This window comes from Pelobates fuscus, chromosome 3 (genome assembly GCF_036172605.1).
Source record: "Pelobates fuscus isolate aPelFus1 chromosome 3, aPelFus1.pri, whole genome shotgun sequence".
Lineage (NCBI taxonomy): Eukaryota > Metazoa > Chordata > Amphibia > Anura > Pelobatidae > Pelobates > Pelobates fuscus.
Window position 1 is genome coordinate 381188497 of NC_086319.1, and position 21038 is coordinate 381209534.

The window sequence follows — 21038 nt, forward strand, 5'->3', positions numbered from 1 at the left end:
AGTCACTCTGCATCCCGTGTTATCAGCATTGCACAAAATGTTGCAAGATGAGAACAAAAAATTCTAAATGTGTTTTGTCTTATTCTCGTGTGCAAATATGTTTAGGATGTCAGTCTTGGTAAAGAAGGAGCACAAAGGTAGCATATAAACCAAATGGACTGTGCTTATTCATACAAATCGCACTATTATTTATACATATCTTTAAACCCAGACATTCTACGTGAGGTGTCATAATAGACCTTTAACTTACTGAGAGACGCACTGGCTTTTCCTGGATCCGTATCCCTCCCATATGCTGTTTGGATGCACATGAAAAGTGCTGTTTTGTGTACTTTCCACTTGCTCCAGTATCACAATCAGTTAATTAATGGAGGAGGAACCTTAATTAAACTTAATTGCATATATCAGCGTCAGAGGATGGAGTTGTAGCTCATATATATATAATTATTATTATTATTTATATAGCGCCATCATATTCCGTAGCGCTGTACAATGGGTACATACAGATTTTTTTTTTTATTAAATCAGTGTATCTCTGTGATGAATATTCTCTGCATGCAGACGCTGAACGTCAATGCTGCATACTGTGCAGCACTGACCCAGGAAGAACCTCTAGTGGCCGTCTGAGTGATTGCCACTAGAGGTGCCCCTGAACAGCAAGGTAAACGCTGTCTCTTCTCTGAAAAGGCAGTGTTTACATGAAAAATCCTGCAGGGACTGACTATACTCACCAGAACCACAACATTAAGCTGTAGTAGTTCTGGTGACTATAGTGTCCCTTATAATTGTAAAGAGTATAGCAAAGTCTTGGGGCAAAGCACAATTTCTAGGGTAGAGTCTAGCACCTCACCATCTTCATCAGCCCCCACGGCTACACTGATTAGATTTACCTACCACAGCATGTGACATACTGGAGGTAAACGCTATTCATGTACTTCTTATCAGCAGACTTGATATGTATGAAGACGAAAACACAATGGTTATGGTAACCCTATTTTATTTAACCTTTAATTTAAAAAAAAAAAAAAATTATATATATTTTTTTTTCCCTGCCAAAATGTTATTCTTTTCAACTGAGAAGAGTTAATTATGTTTTTTTACAAACTTAGATATTAATTAGTGGTGGATCTAAAGACAGGGTTTTATTAAGTAAAAAAGTACATTTTATTTATACACTAAACTCTGAACCACAAAACTACTAATTTCAGGACATTTTTCCAACTTGGCTAATTGTCCAGTTAGGGCATATTGTGGACTAACGTTTTCAATAGTTTAGTTAATAAATCTTCCTGTATTATCTCCCGTGATTTTAAAAGCCAAGCCAGCATGCAGCACTAGGGACGACCTCCACAAAACAATCCTTTGGCTTGAGAAATCAATGCATTTTAAAGATTTTTATTTAGAGTGTTTAATTATAGAGCCTGGGGCTGATTAGACGAGAAGAGTGACCAGTCCATAGTGGGGGGTGGAGAGAAGGGAGGGATGAAGGGAGGGAGAGAAGGCTTGAGGGAGGGGGATGTACGAAATATTAAGACACACGTAGCATCACTGCATTGAAGGCAGATACAGCAGTGATACTCTCAGCTGATACGCCACCAATCTGTCAGACTATTGAACAGTCAAAGACTGGAGGTAAGAGACATGGGGGGTGATGGCACGGGGAGGGGGGGTGAATGTAAAGAAAATTCTAGGAGATCATGTAAGTTACTGAGAAAAGACGGTGACGATGAATCACTTTAGATGTCGCAGACTCCTCCGGTACTCAAGGGGTTAAGTAGGGAATTAAGGGAATCAAAGCGGTGCAGGATGGAGGCGCAGCGCTAGGTAACTGGGATAATATGATTTACAAGGGTGGTAGAGAGAGAAGCAGGAGAATGACGAAATGCAGGGGGAGAGAAAACACTGCGAGGGCTGCACTGCATTAAGTAGACAGGCTGCAGAGGGGTTCATTGGGAAAACCGCAACAGGTGGGAGACCGAGACTGGTCTAAGGGGATTTGTTTACTAAACTCTGAGAATTTTACCAAATCAGTCATTTTTGCCTAAATGATGCTGTTTGGATTTCACTGTGCTGCGTTACATTTATTGAATAACCCCGGTGTGCACAGGTAATGGGCTGCGTGACGCCATGCGCCTGTGAGCATGGTGCAAGCTGTGTAAGGTGATATGGGATTTTTAGGCACACCAGAAATTTTAGGTCAAAATCATTAAATGTGAACTATTCTCTGCGTTTCCGATTTTGCTACGTTAGCCTTAAATCAGTGGTCCCTTTGTCCTTAATTCACAGTTTAGTGATCAAACCCCGTGCGGGAGTATTAGGTAGGCCAGCGTGTACGTGCGCAGGGTATGTGCTGCGTTTTGTGTATGTTTGAAGCATGTTGAAGGGAGTGTATGCAGAGGAGCTGTTTATAGAGCACATGTTAAAACTCACCTGGAATATGGGGCGTTAGTAATAAATAGGGCAATGACAGGAATATATCGCTGGTTTCTATGGTGATTGATCCATTTAAAGAATGCCTCTAAATGGTTTCCTAGATACCCACCAAAGAAAATTTAAAAAAATACACTAGAGACATTGTTTAACTCCTTAAGGACACATGACATGTGTGACATGTCATGATTCCCTTTTATTCCAGAAGTTTGGTCCTTAAGGGGTTAAATGAGGGCTACCAGACTCGTGAAAGGTCGGAATGATAAATAATACAGATCTCAAGAGAACAAAACCCCTATTTATTGATAATCTAGATCAAATAGCCGTTCAAATTAAACTTTCAAAAACCTTTAGCAAGCTACAACAGAAAAGCCGTTTCCATAGCACGTATATAAATACTAGTTATAAGTACAGTAAGTATTATACGAAGTAGAGTAATAACTTGGAGGTGAGGATACTAGCAGTGATCAGCTTATATGATTTTAAAGAAATAGTAGTCAATGCAAGGAACAGTGTCCCAGCAGAGCTGGTGGTGAGTAATGTGTGTGAAATCCTGGCATAGATACCCTGGTGTCCTAAACAGGGAACACAATCAATAATTAAATCAGTGGTTTTACACAAGAAAAGGCTGATCAGACAGGTTGGTTATCGTTTTAATCTGTCATCAAAATATGTGATTATTTGATTTACTGTAGAATGTGTAAAACAGGTTTTTGCTTTTTAACTCACAACCGTAATGAGTTCTGTGACACTCTGTGAGCTACCTATATTTTTTCATAATTTATATTTCTTTTTTTTTTTTTTCGTCCAGTGTCCTGTTTGTTATATTATGCGTTGTGTTATATGTACATGTAACACGCTGGCTGGCTGTATTCGTAGAAAGTAAACTATAGGTGGAATTCGATTAGAGTTTTTGTGTTTAGTAAGTAAAAAAGAAGGATGTAAGTGTGTTTGAATAAGACAGTAAGCAAGGCACCGTATCATGGAAGGAAGGTTGTGTATAAATATCTTCGGGCTAATCGGTAGGATAAACATTGTACGGACTGCCGGGAGCCTAGCAGTGTACTGCATTCAGCACAGAATATGAGCCACGTCCACTTTATAACAAAATGTAATGAATTCATTGCTGGCAGTATAATTAAACAGTAGAGAACCCATCAACTGGCAAGATGGGCAAGGTCCACAAGTCTTCATACACACTGCAAGAACAGACTAATAGCATCGGCATAAAGGCAAAGAAAATCAGGGGACGGGCAGGGGGGGGTATTTCATAATAATCCGAAGCCCACTTAGGGATCATACATCCATTCCGTTTTCTACATGCAAAATTATATATTGTCATTGAAATAAAATCTATTAGTAGAATGGGATAACCAACTTTTAACAAACAATTTGTTTTTCCGATCTTTCTTAAACACGTGATCTTTATAGTCACACCAGATCCACGGAGGTGGGGTGGTATTTGTACTTCCGCAAACCCCCTTGTTTCTACACCCATGACTAACGGAACAATGCCACCGTCCAATAATTTTTTTTTTTAAATCCATTGATTATTTTAAAAAAATAATAAAAAAAAATTGGAAAAAAGAAAGGTTAAAATGGCACAGTACTTACAAAGAGGCAAAATTAGTTAGCAAAAAAAAAAAAGCCTAATGCATGGTTGGTGATACCCTGGTTGACAGGATGATTGATGTAAGCATGGCGCCATGCAGGGGCAAAGTTAACTTCAAAATAAAAAATGTCCAGGATTTGAGTCTATGGTAAGATTTGATGACTGTGCTAGTTACACGTGCTGTCACCCGCTCCACGACGAAATGTCCTCTCCCTAACTAAATGTCATTGATGTCTGCCACTTCAATATAATTCTATTAACCTCTTAGCTATATTCTCCCTGGGATGCATCCCACTATTGTCCCATTTATGCTGTTCTGGTTTCTTTCCTGCGTTATCTCTGTATCATCTCACAATGTCCTCTGCCATTCCATTGAATCACTCTCCCACTAAGGGCTTGCTCAAAAAAAAATGCTGCCCACAACCAACTACCACCACACATACCCTAACTTCTCACACACATTTCACCGATCACAATAAACATAACATTCACACACAGACACTCTCTAATCCAGACAGGCAAATACACAGACACTTATTACATGGTGAGGTTTCAGTTAAATCTTTGTCCCAAACCAGACCCCTTTATGAGCCTTACTCTACCTCTAGGTTCTTACCATAGCTATTAATATTTTTTTCAAAACCTCTCTTTCTTACTCTGGGTGGATCTCGGTTTGTAATTGCTCTACAATCCAAAATTGATTTTTTTTCGCCCTCTCCTCATCTCTATCTTTTTCACACTTATCAGTTTCCATTCCAAATTCCCACTGTCCCCCGGCCTTCTTACATGTGCGTTTCTACCGTTCCAATTACAATTATTTATACAGAGCCGACATATTCAGAAGCGTTGTACAATAGGTAAAACAAGACAAGGAACTAATGCAAACATGTTTGACATACGGGAACAGTAAGTGAAGAGTGCCCTCCCCAAACCCAAACCAGCGTCTTCTGTTATCAAACCCCCTTTATTCTCCTTGCCTCTTTTCCATACTGTCCTCAGTGTTTGTGCACGTAGACACTTTCTGTCATTCTCTCTCTTCTCACACATACACACACGTTCTCAGTGCCCTCTACAAACACAAACACAGGCTGCCCAAACAGCAGTGACTGACTGCGCACTTGCGTTCACAAGCAGATTGTGAACTCACTATTTACATCACATTCGTAGTGGGTACCCATGGATGCACACACACTCGTCACCAAGTTCCTCCCACATCCATTCTACATCCGTCCATCCATCTCCAACAGTCAGGACTGAAAGCTGCATGATATTTCAACTCTGTACAAATTGTGATTTCCCAATGGACTGTGTCCAGCACTAAAGCCTATAATGAAGATTTTGGGGGGGGGAGGGGGGGTTACTGGTATATATGTTGCTGAAAGGATTTGGGGTATAAACTGTCCTACATTCAAAGCTTCTGCACATAAAGCCCCTCCCTAGGCAATGCTCATGATACCATTTTAACCATTCTTCATGCAGAGCGTAATACCCTTTATGGGTTGTTTTTTTAAATTTTATTTATTTTTAACAAACAGTGGATTCCTTAGAAAACGACGTTCTTCTGTTATCAGATTCTAGCACTGTGTATGAGGGTAACTTCCTCCAAACAAAAATTCAAAGGAAGAAAGAGTTGATACAATGGGGAAATAAATACAAAAAAAATTCTATTCTAAAAAATGTAACTGAGATACCGAAAGTGGAGCAATCACCATAGAAACCACCCAACACGTACCAATTGCAGCTCTACCCTTTTCACATTTTTGCACCAATTTTCGAACAGAATACTTTGATAGTTCCCCCCTCCTCGCCCAACCCAACATACTAAAACAATCTTACCATGATGGGAAGGATACTTGTGAGCTCACAGTTTCAGCTAGACACACAGATACTTTATTTCTAAGAATAACCCGTTTTATACACAAAACATTCTCAGTTCAAATTCAAAACTGAACTTTTATTGACGGTCATTAAAATCCACATGCAGCAAATCACATTGTCAAAGTAAAGCCAGCGGCAGAATCGCATCAAACTTAATGTGTTTTTCACGCTTAGCAAAGTGCTTACCCATAAATAAAACCTACAAAGGCTGAAATCCATTAAATAAAGTACAAATAGGGGGTGCGACTACATTGACCACTTCCGAAAAATCTCTGGCTCTTGGGATTAGTCCAAACCAGGGACGAGAAACCAAATATTGACATAAACGCAATGGACGGATTTGTAATAATATCCGGGTTATTTTCATTTTCTTACATTGGAATTCTGAACTGTTATTTGAATGGATCTACGTAGATTTAAAGGTATTTTAATCAATCAATGAATAAATATTGATTTGTTCGCAGGTACTTTAGCACTACAGTTTTAGGAACTATAGTCCAGGGATAGGCAACCTTCGGCACTCCAGATGTTGTGGACTACATCCCCCATAATGCTCTTACACCCATAATGCTGGTAAAGCATCATGGGAGGTGTAGTGCAAAACATCTGGAGTGCTGAAGGTTGCCTATGCCTGAACTATACTAATGTCAGATTTGTGGACTGATACCCTATTCTGAAGAGTTTTTATAAACGCAACAAAAGTTAAATCATAGTCAGTATAAGACTTCATGTTAAACCCTGGTTTTAGTTTTGAAATTTAGAAATTTTACCAAAGAATCATCTACACCCCGTGATTCCATGGCGAGACACCCCCAAATATCAAAGCAAAATGTTTTACAGAGTTATTCGCTAAAGTGAGAATTCAAAGTGAATTTCCCATTTAAGGCCAGAGTAGTCGAACTAGAAATAAAACTAACTTCCAATTCAGCTATTTTGGCCTTAAATTCAGACACCAAAATAACTTCATTTAAAGTTATATTTATAAAATATTTTACCAGGATGATACATTGAGTTTTCTCTCGTTTTCAAGTATGTCCTGGGTCCACAAAACATTGCATTGATACAATAGGATACAATATTACAAAAATACAATATACAAACTATAAATATATATATATATATATATATACACATAAACACATATATAGATTGAATACATAACAGGTAATAAATATATTCAACCATGACAGGTGCATTCCGTGCTGATGTTTATTGCCATAGATCTCTTAAAAGATTTTAGATTGAATGAAGAATTGACTGTGTCCGTGAGGTTATTCCATAATTGGTGCTCTGTAGGAAAAGGAGGATCGACACACTTTATTTCTGTATTGCGGTATGCTAAATATCGTGCTAGTACTGGATTGGAGGTTATAGGAGGTGGGAACAGCTGGGGAGAGCATTCTACTCAGGTAGGGTGGGAGCTTCCCAGAAATGCTCTTATGCACAAGGCTGGAAAGATGAAGAGTGCGTCGGGATTCCAGCGACAGCCAGTTTAGTTCTTGTAACATGTCACAGTGATGAGCAAAGTAATTACATTCTAGTACAAAGCGGCAGAACAAATTATATAACGTATTAAGTTTATTAAGGTGGGTTTGCGGTGCGGGTGCATATACTACACCCCCATAATCAACGACCAGCATTAGCATTTGTTGCACTATCTGTTTCATTACTGTAGGGCTTAGGCAGTATTTCTTTGTGTACAGGGCACCTAGTTGTGGGTAAAGTTTTGAAGAGATTCTTTGAATGTGAAGGCCAAAGGATAGATTGGGGTCTAGCAACATGTTTAGGGAGAGTCTGTTATCCGCTATCCACTTTTCTACCTCTGTGAATTGGTTTTGGTGCACAGCCTCAAGTTGCGGTAGCTTGGGTTTACTGGCGTTGTTAAATGACGTTGTTATGGTGCCAGAAGGCGCCCGGGGGACTTTTACCTCAAGGATTTAAACAGGTTTTTAAAAAGCTGCCTCCATCGGCAATGTCCACTTTCCCTAGGCGGCATCTGGCTTTTGAAATGTCACTTTCAAGAAAGCGTGGAGTACCGCAGGGATGGGGCATCGCTGATTGGCTGAGAGTGGTCAACTGATGCTCTCAGCCAATCAGTGATTCTCCACTTTCAAAATTGGCTTAGAAAAGGTTATGGCTTAGTGCTAATCCAGGTCCCAATGTTTTTCCTCTTCTTATTAAATACAGTGAAAGGGTTTTTAGCTTAGGGGTAAATAAAGTGAGAACTCAAGAATTGTTTAAATGGTGTTCAAGGTTAGTAGTTCAAGGTGAGCAGTAAAACTATCAAATTAATCGCCCTTTGGGCATCTTAGAAAACATCTGAGAAGGCTAACAACAAAATTGAGTTTCCAGCAGTTTCCCTGTGGAAACTGTCAGAAATAATCCCATTATTTAATGATTCACCAGTTTGAGTTAGATCTGAAAAACTAATAATGGTTGTTTCAATATTATCCATAATCCATAAAGTGTATCCATTATCCATAAAGTGTTTTTACAATATAATTGTGTTTGTTTACTAACCAGATTACCAACAGTTCAGCAATGTTCATCAATGTAGTAACTGGAGTAATAAAATAATTTTGGAAATGGGTTTTCAGACATATCACTGCTCCCACCAACTTGTGTATAGCAAAGTGGACGAGGGTGCAAATGTTGCCCCCATAGCAGTGCCATGCCTTTGGAGTTAGTAAACCTCATGAAGGCTGGCTCATTGATGGAGAGTGTCAGCTGAGTATCTCTCGGCCAATGAGCTAAGCCCTGCATGGCAAGGATTAGGTCAGTGCAGGGAGCTTCTGGGAACACAGGAGAAGACAATCAGCACCCGGCAGACCCCAGGTAAGTTGTCAAATCGTTGTCTAGTGTTTTTATTACTGATCACGACTACCATAGGGGTTATGGTGCTTGGAGTATTGCCCTAAGTGTGCATAAGCATTTTTTTGGACTCACAAATGCAGCTTTAGAAACAATGAGACAATTATTTTAAAAGATCTTGATATAACTTTTTCCAACAGCATCCCTTCAGGTTGATCTTTATATTGATAGAATATTTTATGTTGTATCTGCTTAGTTATTCCAGTCGAGAATTATTATTTTTACTGATATCAAGAATTTAGGCAATATTTGGTTCCCGTTTCTCACTCCAGTTTCAGGTATGAGTATTAGGTATAGTATTATGTTACTATATTTGCTTGTTTAGTCTCAGAAGATGTTAATGGGATACTAAAGTGCACCTGCCTCTCTCCCCCCTCCCGCGCCCCGGTAAATAAAGGGTTAAAAGCCATTTATTTACTTACCTGATCCGAGCACCGATGTCCCTCAGCGCTGGGTTGAAGCTCCTCATCCGTCCCCCGACGAACGGGTTCTAATGCACATGCTCGGCAAATGCCGCTCACAGATTAGACCTCCCAATAGGAAAGCATCGAACTAATGCTTTCCTATGACGAATAATCTGACGCTGGAGGTCCTCATGCAGAGCGTGACTACTATAGTGGGCTGTAGTGGTTATGGTGCTTGGAGTATTGCCCTAAGTGTGCATAAGCATTTTTTTGGACTCACAAATGCAGCTTTAGAAACAATGAGACAATTATTTTAAAAGATCTTGATATAACTTTTTCCAACATCATCCCTTCAGGACCTCCAAATCTGACGCTGGAGGTCTTCACGCTCTGCATGAGGACCTCCAGCGTCAGATTTTTCCTCATAGGAAAGCATTAGTTTGATGCTTTCCTATTGGGAGGTCTAATCTGTGAGCGGCATTTGCCGAGCATGTGCATTAGAACCCGTTCGTCGGGGGACGAATGAGGAGCTTCAATCCAGCGCTGAGGGACATTGGTGCTCGGATCAAGTAAGTAAATAAATAAATAAATCCAGTGTCAGATACCAGACCAAAGGTCCACCTCAATCCAAGAAGACCTATAGTGACTGTCTGCTAGACAGCCACTAGAGGCTGACTTAGACTGTAATGTAAACATTGCCGTTTCTCTGGAACATTTCAGCATTAAGGGCAATAGGGACACTGCACTCAGACCACTTCAATGAGCTGAAGTGGTGTGGGGGCCTACAGTGTCCCTTTAATTTGAAACTTTTATCAAAGCATATCTTCTGAATCCACAGCTAGACATCCTTAAATTTTAGAGCAAAGTCTTACAGAGATTTTCAATAAACTGAGAATTCAAAGTGAATTTCAAACTTAAGGCAAGAGTAGCCAAACTGGAAACACAGCTGACTTCCCATTCAGCTATTTTGGCCTTAAATGGACACTATAGACATCAAGACCACTTCATCTCATGTCCCCTTTTTGAGAAACTGCAATTATTATATTGCAGGGTTAAGACTGCCTCTAGTGACTAACCATCAGACAGCCACTAGAGGTCCTTCCTGTTTGCTAGGCAACTTTTGCCTCTGCATGAGGACATCCAGCGTCGGTAAAATCCCCATAGGAAAGCATTGAAGCAATGCTTTCCTATATGGAAAGCTTACTGCGCTTGCAGAAGAGCATGTTCAGTACCAGACAATATAAAATATACCACCTTGCCAATCATCAAAAAGCCAACATATTCACCTGTATAAGGAGCATGCTGAATTATACCAATAGCAGTGTCATGTGATAAGGCATTCATATTGTACTTGCCTCTTAAAGACAAAAAAAGGGTAATAAGGCACTCAGGAGCCGGGTTACTGTAATAAGATGTTACAGGGTAATAAGGCACTCAGGAGCCGGGTTACTGTAATAAGATATTACAGGGTAATAAGGCACTCAGGAGCCGGGTTACTGTAATAAGATGTTACAGGGTAATAAGGCACTCAGGAGCCGGGTTACTGTAATAAGATGTTACAGGGTAATAAGGCACTCAGGAGTCGGGTTACTGTAATAAGATGTTACAGGGTAATAAGGCACTCAGGAGCCGCGTTACTGTAATAAGATGTTACAGGGTAATAAGGCACTCAGGAGCCGCGTTACTGTAATAAGATGTTACAGGGTAATAAGGCACTCAGGAGCCGGGTTACTGTAATAAGATGTTACAGGGTAATAAGGCACTCAGGAGCCGGGTTACTGTAATAAGATGTTACAGGGTAATAAGGCGCTCAGGAGCCGGGTTACCGTAATAAGATGTTACGGGGTAATAAGGCACTCAGGAGCTGGGTTACTGTAATAAGATGTTACAGGGTAATAAGGCGCTCAGGAGCCGGGTTACTGTAATAAGATGTTACAGGGTAATAAGACACTCAGGAGCCGGGTTACTGTAATAAGACGTTACAGGGTAATAAGGCACTCAGGAGCCGGGTTACTGTAATAAGACGTTACAGGGTAATAAGGCACTCAGGAGCCGGGTTACTGTAATAAGATGTTACAGGGTAATAAGACACTCAGGAGCCGGGTTACTGTAATAAGATGCTACAGGGTAATAAGGCACTCAGGAGCCGGGTTACTGTAATAAGAAATTACAAGGTAATAAGGCACTCAGGAGCCGGGTTACTGTAATAAGATGTTACAGGGTAATAAGGCACTCAGGAGCCGTGTTACTGTAATAAGATGTTACAGGGTAATAAGGCACTCAGGAGCCGGGTTACTGTAATAAGATGTTACAGGGTAATAAGGCGCTCAGGAGCCGTGCTACTGTAATAAGATGTTACAGGGTAATAAGGCGCTCAGGAGCCGGGTTACTGTAATAAGATGTTACAGGGTAATAAGGCACTCAGGAGCAGGGTTACTGTAATAAGATGTTACAGGGTAATAAGGCACTCAGGGGCCGGGTTACGGTAATAAGATGTTACAGGGTAATAAGGCACTCAGGAGCCGGGTTACTGTAATAAGATGTTACAGGGTAATAAGGCACTCAGGAGCCGCGTTACTGTAATAAGATGTTACAGGGTAATAAGGCACTCAGGAGCCGCGTTACTGTAATAAGATGTTACAGGGTAATAAGGCACTCAGGAGTCGGGTTACTGTAATAAGATGTTACAGGGTAATAAGGCACTCAGGAGTCGGGTTACTGTAATAAGATGTTACAGGGTAATAAGGCACTCAGGAGCCGGGTTACTGTAATAAGACGTTACGGGGCAATAAGGCAATCAGGAGCCGGGTTGCTGTAATAAGATGTTACAGGGTAATAAGGCACTCAGGGGCCGGGTTACTGTAATAAGATGTTACAGGGTAATAAGGCACTCAGGGGCCGGGTTACTGTAATAAGATGTTACAGGGTAATAAGGCACTCAGGAGCCGGGTTACTGTAATAAGATGTTACAGTGTAATAAGGCACTCAGGAGCCGGGTTACTGTTATAAGACGTTACGGGGCAATAAGGCAATCAGGAGCCGGGTTGCTGTAATAAGATGTTACAGGGTAATAAGGTACTCAGGAGCCGGGTTACTGTAATAAGATGTTACTGGGGTAATAAGGCACTCAGGAGCCGAGTTACTGTAATAAGATGTTACAGGGCAATAAGGTACTCAGGAGCCGGGTTACTGTAATAATATGTTACAGGGTAATAAGGCGCTCAGGAGCCAGGTTACTGTAATTAGATGTTACAGGGTAATAAGGCACTCAGGAGCCGGGTTACTGTAATAAGATGTTACAGGGTAATAAGGCGCTCAGGAGCCGGGTTACTGTAATAAGACGTTATGGGGCAATAAGGCACTCAGGAGCCAGGTTACTTTAAAAAGATGTTACAGGGTAATAAGGCACTCAGGAGCCGGGTTACTGTAATAAGACGTTACGGGGTAATAAGGCACTCAGGAGCCGGGTTACTGTAATAAGATGTTACAGGGCTATAAGGCACTCAGGAGCCGGGTTACTGTAATAAGATTTTACAGGGTAATAAGGCACTCAGGAGCCTGGTTACTGTATTAAGATGTTACAGGGTAATAAGGCACTCAGGAGCCGGGTTACTGTAATAAGATGTTACAGGGTTATAAGGCATGCAGGAGCCGGGTTACTGTATTAAGATGTTACAGGGTAATAAGGCACTCAGGAGCCGGGTTACTGTAATAAGATGTTACAGGGGTTATTAACTTTACAGCACCCTCTGACTTACATATATGTATATTTTTTTGATTTTCCAATTTGCAGACCAGCATGACAGCTCTGATCCTGTTGCTGCTCGAGTCCCTCCTAGTATTCTCATTATCCACAGCGTCACCAGAGACTTGCCTGTCAAACGGCAAACAATACAAACTCACTCCCTCTGCAGAGCCTGGACTGCGGGAGTGTCAACAGTATTCGAAAAGTGAGTGAAATAAACAATATTTTTTTCTAATCTGGATGTAGGCCATGGCCGCATAGTTTGCCAACCAGACATGTCACGCTAATTCAGTGGTTCCTCAGATATACATAGTAAGTTATATTCACCAAAGTGAGAATTCTTGTGGATTCAGAATGAATTCAAAGTCAAAATTAACTGACAATAGAACTGACTTGGAGAATTTTTCCAATTCAGCTAGTTTATTTTTTTTAATTCCGTTTTAACCGGTTGCCATGATGTTTCTATGAGAATTGCTTGGGTCAGGTGACTAATTTATATTTCTCATTGCCACAGTGCTACGGAATTTGCTGGCGCTATATAAATAAAATAATAATAAGACTTTAATTGGGGAGGGAGCATAAAAAGTAATGCTTTTGAGGAAATCTCATGACACATACAAAGAAATGGAACATGACACATACTGGGCAAGAGATTGGAGACCCAAATGTCCTTCTTGCCAGGGCCGGATTAACATAGGGGCTGTTGGAGCTGCAGCTCCAGGCCCATGTCTATGGAATAGGCCCATTGAAAAAAATAAATATATATATATTTATTTTTTACTACTCTTCATATGCTTTTATTTAGGTTTGGAAACTTAATAGGGATGTAGGGGAACAAAACTGGTGTGGACTGTCTGACAATTAAATTAGTCAAAACTTTTTCTAAGTTGTACTTATTGTAACTGAGACCAACACACTCACCATCCAGTTCAATGGTCCATCTGTTGTTAATTAGTTAATTAATTAATTAGTGTTAACTAAAGGAACGCTCAAACCCACTACAGATTATTGTAATAATACAGCATCTTGTGGCTGTTTTGTTCAGTAAATATTTTGGTGCAGTTCATCCAGTTTTTGTCAGTTTTCAAGCAGTAAAAGTTTGGTTCTTGTGGCACCCAAAGTCCTGCCCCAATTCTGTCCCCGTGATAATGCAGAAGACTAATTTTTTGAATGACAGCCTCCACGTGCTTAGGAGATGTGAAACAATCGCTGCAGAACAAGCGGCTTTTGGTGCCGGACAGCCCTGGTGTTTGTACAATAACCTCTTGCCACATGCACACGCACTCACATTTTATCTACAGCTGCACCCGCTGGTTCTTAAAGATTAGGTTTAGACAGATCTCTTTACATCACACTATGCTAGGCACGGTCACTAAGCGGTACAGGGCACCACCTGCCATACGACAGCTATTGCAATATTGTAGTTACCGTGCAGCAACCTGAAAAATTCTTTAACGGCCCTTCCATCATTCACACAAGTACTACCACATCTCAGGTCCTCTACGATGCAGTACACTTGTGATCTAATCCTGCTCTAGGTTACCGCATCCATACTTTCAATATGTTCGTTCTCTCACTCCATCACACAATCTACTTGCTCCAAAACGCTTCGCCTTAAATGGACACTATCGTCACCAGAACGATTTTATTTGTTCTGGTGAGTATAATCTGTCCCTTCAGGCATTTTGCAACAAACACTGTCTTTTCAGATGGCTACAAAAGGTGCTTCCTGTGTGCAGGAAGTGTGCAGCACTGCCATTCAGTGTCTCCACCCTCTGCATGCACACACGCAACTTTCTTTATAGAGAGGCACTGATTCAATGCATCTCTAGGAGGCAATGCTGATTGGCCAGGTAGGTGTTTGGCTCCGCCCCCGGTTCACCTCCTTGGCAATCTCAGCCAATCCAATGCTTTCCTATGGTACAGCATTGTGATTGGCTGAGTTCATTACTTTTGATGGTCAGCCAAGGAGGGAGATCAGTGCCAGAGCCAGCACCAGCAGACTGGAATAAAGAAAACATTTTATTATATTTAGGGGGCATAGCAGGGCTAGATGGTGTTTTTAACACTAAAGGGTCAGGAATACATGTTTGTGTTCCTGACCCTATAGTTTTTCTTTAAAACCAAGGCAACCTTTAGACATCAGACTTTCCATGTGTATCATCCCACAATCTCACCGTCTTTGTTTCTACATTTTAGATGCATGCTGTTCTCCTGAGTACTTACACGCCAATCTCCCCTCTCCATTCCCCTGGGATCAGTGTGGTCCTCTTAGCCACAGGTAAGACCCTTTGTACACACGTAGTGGAAGAGATCAAACAAACACACCCATCTAACCAAGCTTACCTCTCTCCCACTCACAGGTGTAAGGCACAAATAAGCCGAGTGGAGTGCATGTATCTGTGCTCCCCACATATTTCTGAATGGGGGGACCCTGAATCTGCTTCTGGACTGAATAAGCTGCCTCTGTGCATTGGATTCTGCAACCAATGGTGAGATCCAGATTTTCATTTACTATAGTAACCAGTAGACTTACGCAAAACAAGAGTTTCAGCTGTTACGAATGAATACAATTCCTTTTTAATCCGTGAAAAAAAAGTGATCTGTGTGTAAAAAAGGTGCTTAAAATAATAAGTGATAACAAATAATTATTAGCTGCTACAACACTTGAAGAAGATCTCTCCAATCTTAAAGTAACAATAAAAGATAGGGAATTTGAGAGGGTAATACAAATAAGGAAAACCCACCACAAAGGCCCTTAAGTGGAGCGCTGGTAAATACTCACCCCTAAATTTAGGGGTATCGGATAATTCCAAGTGAAGTTGAATATGCAAAAACAAAAGGGGAAACAATCCCCAATGGTGAAGTATGTCTACAATTTTTAATCCGTGCCCAAAAAAATCAAACTGTCTGGGATTCCTGTAGAATGTCACTCAACAAGGTGTTAAAAGTGGAGCAATTACCATAGAATATTCCTGCTGATTACTACACACGCCAGAGTCGCTATTTATAAATAACCCTCACCGAAACCTGCGCAGCAAGGATCTCTCCCTGCCCTGCATTAATCTGGTGGCCAGTTACCGTAAAACTAATTCATGCTAATGAGTTAAGCAGTTAAATCTCAGGGCTCCTTGGGTAAGACTAACTGCAAGCATTCTACAAACTCCACACTGGAAGGGAGTGCGTCCAATGTCTAATGGCGACAAACAGCAAGCTTAGTGAATATCCGAAGCTTTTTTTTATTATTATTATTATTATTATTATTTTGCTTTTAAAGTAAAATTATAACAGGCGCTATTTAAAAAAACTGGTAACTTAATGATATTTGTATGTTCTCCTTGGATACACATAGAAACACATTTGCAGGTTTATTTACAAAAGTGAATTTCACATTTAAGGCCAGAGTAGTCAAATTGAAAGCTTAGACTACTTGAGTTTTTCCTGTTTCACTTTTTTTAACTTAAATTTGAAATTCACTTTGAATTCTCACTTTAGTGACTACTCTGGCTTATTTCTTTAATACCAAATTGTATTGCCTTAAAAACCAAATTTAGCCTCAGCAGCCATCCAGGAACAACAAAATACCTACAGAGAGCACAGCCCTCAGGCGGCCCCTACAAGAACGACACAATACATACACCTCTCACACAAGCCAGCTAAGGCCATATGACACGAAGCCCTAGCACAACCTAGGCTACAAGCCCCACATAACAGGGCGTTGCTACTTGCTCCTCAGGTATAGCCAGGCTGCTGTTGTGACGCTGTAAAAGCCAAATCACCATAACTGCACACAACACTCAAGGTTGACTCATGGCACATCTATTTTTCCACACACAAAACTGTGCATTGCCAAAATGCCGTCATTGTAATGTTATTGTATCATGTTGAAACTCACGACTGCTATTGTGGCAGAGTGAGCTGCTTTGTTTACTTATGCACCCAAAAATAAAGAATTTATATAAAAAAAAATGTTGACTAAAATGGCAAATGGCAAAAGTATCCTCAAAACTTGGCAGGAAGGAGCATCATCTAAGTGTTCTATTAGCTCAAATACCAAAGATTGGATCCAGCGCAATTACGTGGGTATCCAACAATAAATTGGCGCCCGCTCTAGCATACCCTTTGACTCCTTACAATAAGGGAGCTCCAGGGTAAATCTTGGCACCATCATCACAACAAGCTTGAAGCGTTTCTTTAAAATAGGAAGATTTTGCCCTAAAACAGGCTACTTAGAATAGACTTGTTGGACTACAACTACCAAAATTCCTGTAGTAAAATAGACGGGAAAAGAATTATGGTATTTGTTGCCAGTGTTTGACGTGACAAAATTAACCAGGTGGGCCAATACTGACATGAACTCAGCCCTGTCATATATAGTAAAATATCAGCTCGTCACACGACAGTGACAACTACTCAGCAGTTCTCCAGGGTTTGTGAGAGTTTCCTTTATCCTCAGTGACCTAAAAAAAAACTGGCCATCAATGATACAATACCTGCAATGATAAATGTAACGTTTCTATGCATGTATGCATCTGTAAACTATTTATATCCCTGCCTTCTATGGAATGCACTTATTCATGTACATATGTAGAAATTTTTTAGATAAAACTACACTTGGCAGCAGCAATACTTATAATAGTTACCAAAATATGTAAACAAAAACAAAATTACCTGCACACACTCTCCAATCCCAATGGCCATTTAAATAGATCTTTAGTAGCACTGCAATGGCCATTGGAGTGTTAGCTCACCTGCCAACATTAAGACAGTTCTTTATGAGGACAATATATGTTTGAAAGTGTATAGCACTAACAGAAACACTGCATTTCTTCAGGTTACAAGCTTGCAAGGATGATTTCATCTGTCAAGGGGACCCCACTTCTAGCGCAAACTGCTCCAACAGCTGCGTCACATTCGCACAGGTGAGTTTTCAACATTATCTCAACAGTGGTTAAACTAGATGAGCCACACCATATACATTCTCTACAGAATAGATTCTGCAGGAGAAAATGAGCAAGTGGATTAGTGTATTAGGAGTCCAACCATCTGACTCACAATCTGTCCTGGATACTGGCTAATGTGCCCTCTTAAGAGACTCACAGCTTTCTACATCAAAGCTTATTTACAAAAAGGCAATTCTGCGGTTTCTGCATCAGGCTGTTTGCATTGGGTGTATGCCAGTGAGGTAGCTCAGTTGGTTAATTCCCTGACTACAAAGCCTGTTCCAAAATGCATGGTCACAGGTTCAAAGTTCCAGCAGGACCAACTCAGCCCTTCATCCTTCTGAGGTCAATAAAATTAGCAATTAGGTAATACTAACATCTATTACTAATCAGCTGCCTTTTTGGTTAATTCCAAGAGTGTCCCACTGGGAGAAAGGCGCTATTTAAATACTTACATTTCATCCCGGTACCCACAATGTATCTAATACCAGTAACTTTGTTTACTCTACATACATGCAAGCAAAAAATTTAATTTAAAGTTCTAAACTGTTGGATCTTACCACACTTGTCATTTATTTGCCATCGAGTTGGCATAAACCTCTATGCCAGAACATTGAGAGACAAGAGAGCAGTAGAACCCTCTCCACAATAGTTCTACTCTCTTGCACACATATTCCCCAGTAGGTGTTTCTTACAAATAGAGGACGGAGTAACGGACGACACTCGCTTCTGACATTAATGTGTTAGTAAGGCTGTAATGTTCACTTCACATCAGAGAGGATTGCTCTGCTTGGGGAAGTGTCTTCAAAACAGGGTCAATAACTGTGCAAAGGGGAACGTGTCCATGAGGACGACAGAAGGGGAGCGCTACATTAGCGCAACATCAACCAATGGGAAGTCTAAATAAAATGTATATTTCTAAAAAAACAGGCGTTAATCTATTCAATTACCCAAACACTCGACAAACAAGCTGCGGTCTTGAAAGGCTTTGAATTATATAGACTTGTTATCCATAATCATCACAGAGCGTTAAACCGGGATGCAGTTTCAAGTTGACTGCTTCCACTCTGTGCAGATCATTCTGCGATTCGTAAAATAGCTTAGATGAATGTAAGAATCTGGAAGGAATCTAGTTTTGAACTTTTATTTTGTTTAATGTGAATATTTACATGACAGATGGTTGTTTTAAAGGTTTATTGTTTCTAGTTTTGAATATAAAACAAAGACAATCTTTATTTCTATCTCAGGCATTTTCATCAAGCATGCAGTTGTGTGATACTATCTGGGATAATTCATTTGCAACTGAGGAACAGCCAAACCTCTGCATCACACCCCAAAACAGCTTGCCAATTGAACCAAAAAAAGCTTTGCACAAGAGGGACATCCAGATGAATCCAAGCACTTCCGATCTGGACAACACTGAAGAGGGTCCATCTGGGTCATCAGAATTTCAAAATGAACAACCAAAAGAAAGAATGAGAAGAGCATTGCAAAATGTCTTTGATCTAGACAACATTGAAGAGGGTCCATCTGGGTTATCAGACCTTCAAAATGACATACCTATAAAGAGAACGAGGAGAGCATTGGTCAAGAGGAATGTCATTGAGCTTCCTACAACTGCTGAACTAGAAAACGCAGAAGGTCCATCTGGGTCATCAGAATTTCAAAATGAACAACCAAAAGAAAGAATGAGAAGAGCATTGCAAAATGTCTTCGATCTAGACAACATCGAAGAGGGTCCATCTGGATCATCAGACCTTCAAAATTACATACCTATAAAGAGAACGAGGAGAGCATTGGTCAAGAGGAATGTCATTGAGCTTCCTACAACTGCTGAACTAGAAAACGCAGAAGAAGGTCCATCTGGGTCATCAGAATTTCAAAATGAACAACCAAAAGAAAGAATGAGAAGAGCATTGCAAAATGTCTTCGATCTAGACAACATCGAAGAGGGTCCATCTGGATCATCAGACCTTCAAAATGACATACCTATAAAGAGAACGAGGAGAGCATTGGTCAAGAGGAATGTCATTGAGCTTCCTACAACTGCTGAACTAGAAAACGCAGAAGAAGGTCCATCTGGGTCATCAGACTTTCAAAATGAACAACCAAAAGAAAGAATGAGAAGAGCATTGCAAAATGTCTTTGATCTAGACAACATTGAAGAGGGTCCATCTGGGTCATCAGAACTTAAAAACTCTCCACCAAAAGACAGAACAAGGAGGGCTTTGTACAAAAGGAGTGTCTTTGTGGATCTTACCGCTTCAGATACAGGCAACACAGAGGAAGGACCATCTGGGTCATCCGAACTTCAAAATGTCCTGCCAACAAAGAAAGCAGGGAAGGTTTTGCGCAAGAGAAACGTCTTCTTAGAAGAGGTTGAGGGAAGCGGTAGCAGTATTTGAGGAAAGACAGGGTTGTTTTCTTCTACTTCAACAATGCCTAACAGCCAAGCACTAATAGGGCATTTACTCCCAGGTCTCTTCTCTCAAATGCTTTCCTTCATCAGGGTTCAGAAAGTCTTAATCAGAATACAACAAGCTAGGGTCTCAGCAAGCACAAGTTGAGCCAGACTCTACAATCTTAAATAGCACACCCTGAACCAGCTTTAGGCAAAGGTCATCCGATCCAAGAGATCCTTTGCAAATTTTCGTTTACAAGTTGGTATTTAACATCACTATAAATCCTACCATCAAATTACATTTGTTTCCTTTCAAATCAAAGACATAAATCACTGTGCAATCATTTTCTGTAGGGATTCTGGGGGGGGGGGGGGGGGGGGGAGGAACTGATTTTGCTACATATCAACTTTATATTTCTGTCAATCAAGCCATGTGGTGAAAACCACACAGACTAATAAATTTTAAATTCTGAGTTCTAAAGTATTTTGTGTGTATAACATTTTCTAATTCCATAGAGAACATTCAAAAAAGTAAATACACCAAACTTATACTGACCTAAATTGCCTGCTACAACAATGCATTATTAGGCTTCCATCCATCCATATTGGCATTCTTAGTCTTCCTCTAGAAAGGACCCAACTTTATTCATCCCTTAACCTACGTTTGTGGCAATTCCTCAAGGTTTTTTTGTATTCATAACAGATGTATTGAGACTGATCCAGAAACATGCCCTCTGCTTGACATTGAGTACGG

General features: G+C 40.5%; 1 protein-coding gene across 3 annotated transcripts; it reads left to right on the plus strand.

The window, feature by feature from the left end:
• Nucleotides 1-1526: 1526 nt before the first annotated feature.
• LOC134603520 (uncharacterized) lies at nucleotides 1527-20765 on the plus strand. 3 transcript variants are annotated; one of them, XM_063449579.1, is made up of 7 exons: nucleotides 1527-1632; nucleotides 8706-8755; nucleotides 12989-13145; nucleotides 15140-15221; nucleotides 15304-15432; nucleotides 17775-17862; nucleotides 19131-20765. In XM_063449579.1, the coding sequence occupies exons 3-7, from the start codon at nucleotides 12995-12997 to the stop codon at nucleotides 20286-20288; spliced, it is 1608 nt and encodes a 535-aa protein (XP_063305649.1). In that variant the 5' UTR covers nucleotides 1527-1632; nucleotides 8706-8755; nucleotides 12989-12994; the 3' UTR covers nucleotides 20289-20765. The 3 variants fall into 3 exon arrangements, with proteins under 3 accessions (XP_063305649.1, XP_063305650.1, XP_063305648.1); XM_063449580.1 differs by lacking the exon at nucleotides 8706-8755 and having other exon boundaries at nucleotides 19131-19524; nucleotides 19618-20765; XM_063449578.1 differs by lacking the exon at nucleotides 8706-8755.
• The last annotated feature ends 273 nt before the right edge of the window (nucleotides 20766-21038 follow it).

Excerpts from the sequence above, each read along its gene's own strand:
- LOC134603520 (XM_063449579.1), top strand. The coding sequence starts at position 12,995 with ATGACAGCTCTGATCCTGTTGCTGCTCGAGTCCCTCCTAGTATTCTCA. Across the intron at positions 13,146-15,139 it reads GTGTCAACAGTATTCGAAAA|ATGCATGCTGTTCTCCTGAG; the intron begins GTGAGTGAAATA and ends TCTACATTTTAG. Across the intron at positions 15,222-15,303 it reads TGTGGTCCTCTTAGCCACAG|GTGTAAGGCACAAATAAGCC; the intron begins GTAAGACCCTTT and ends TCCCACTCACAG.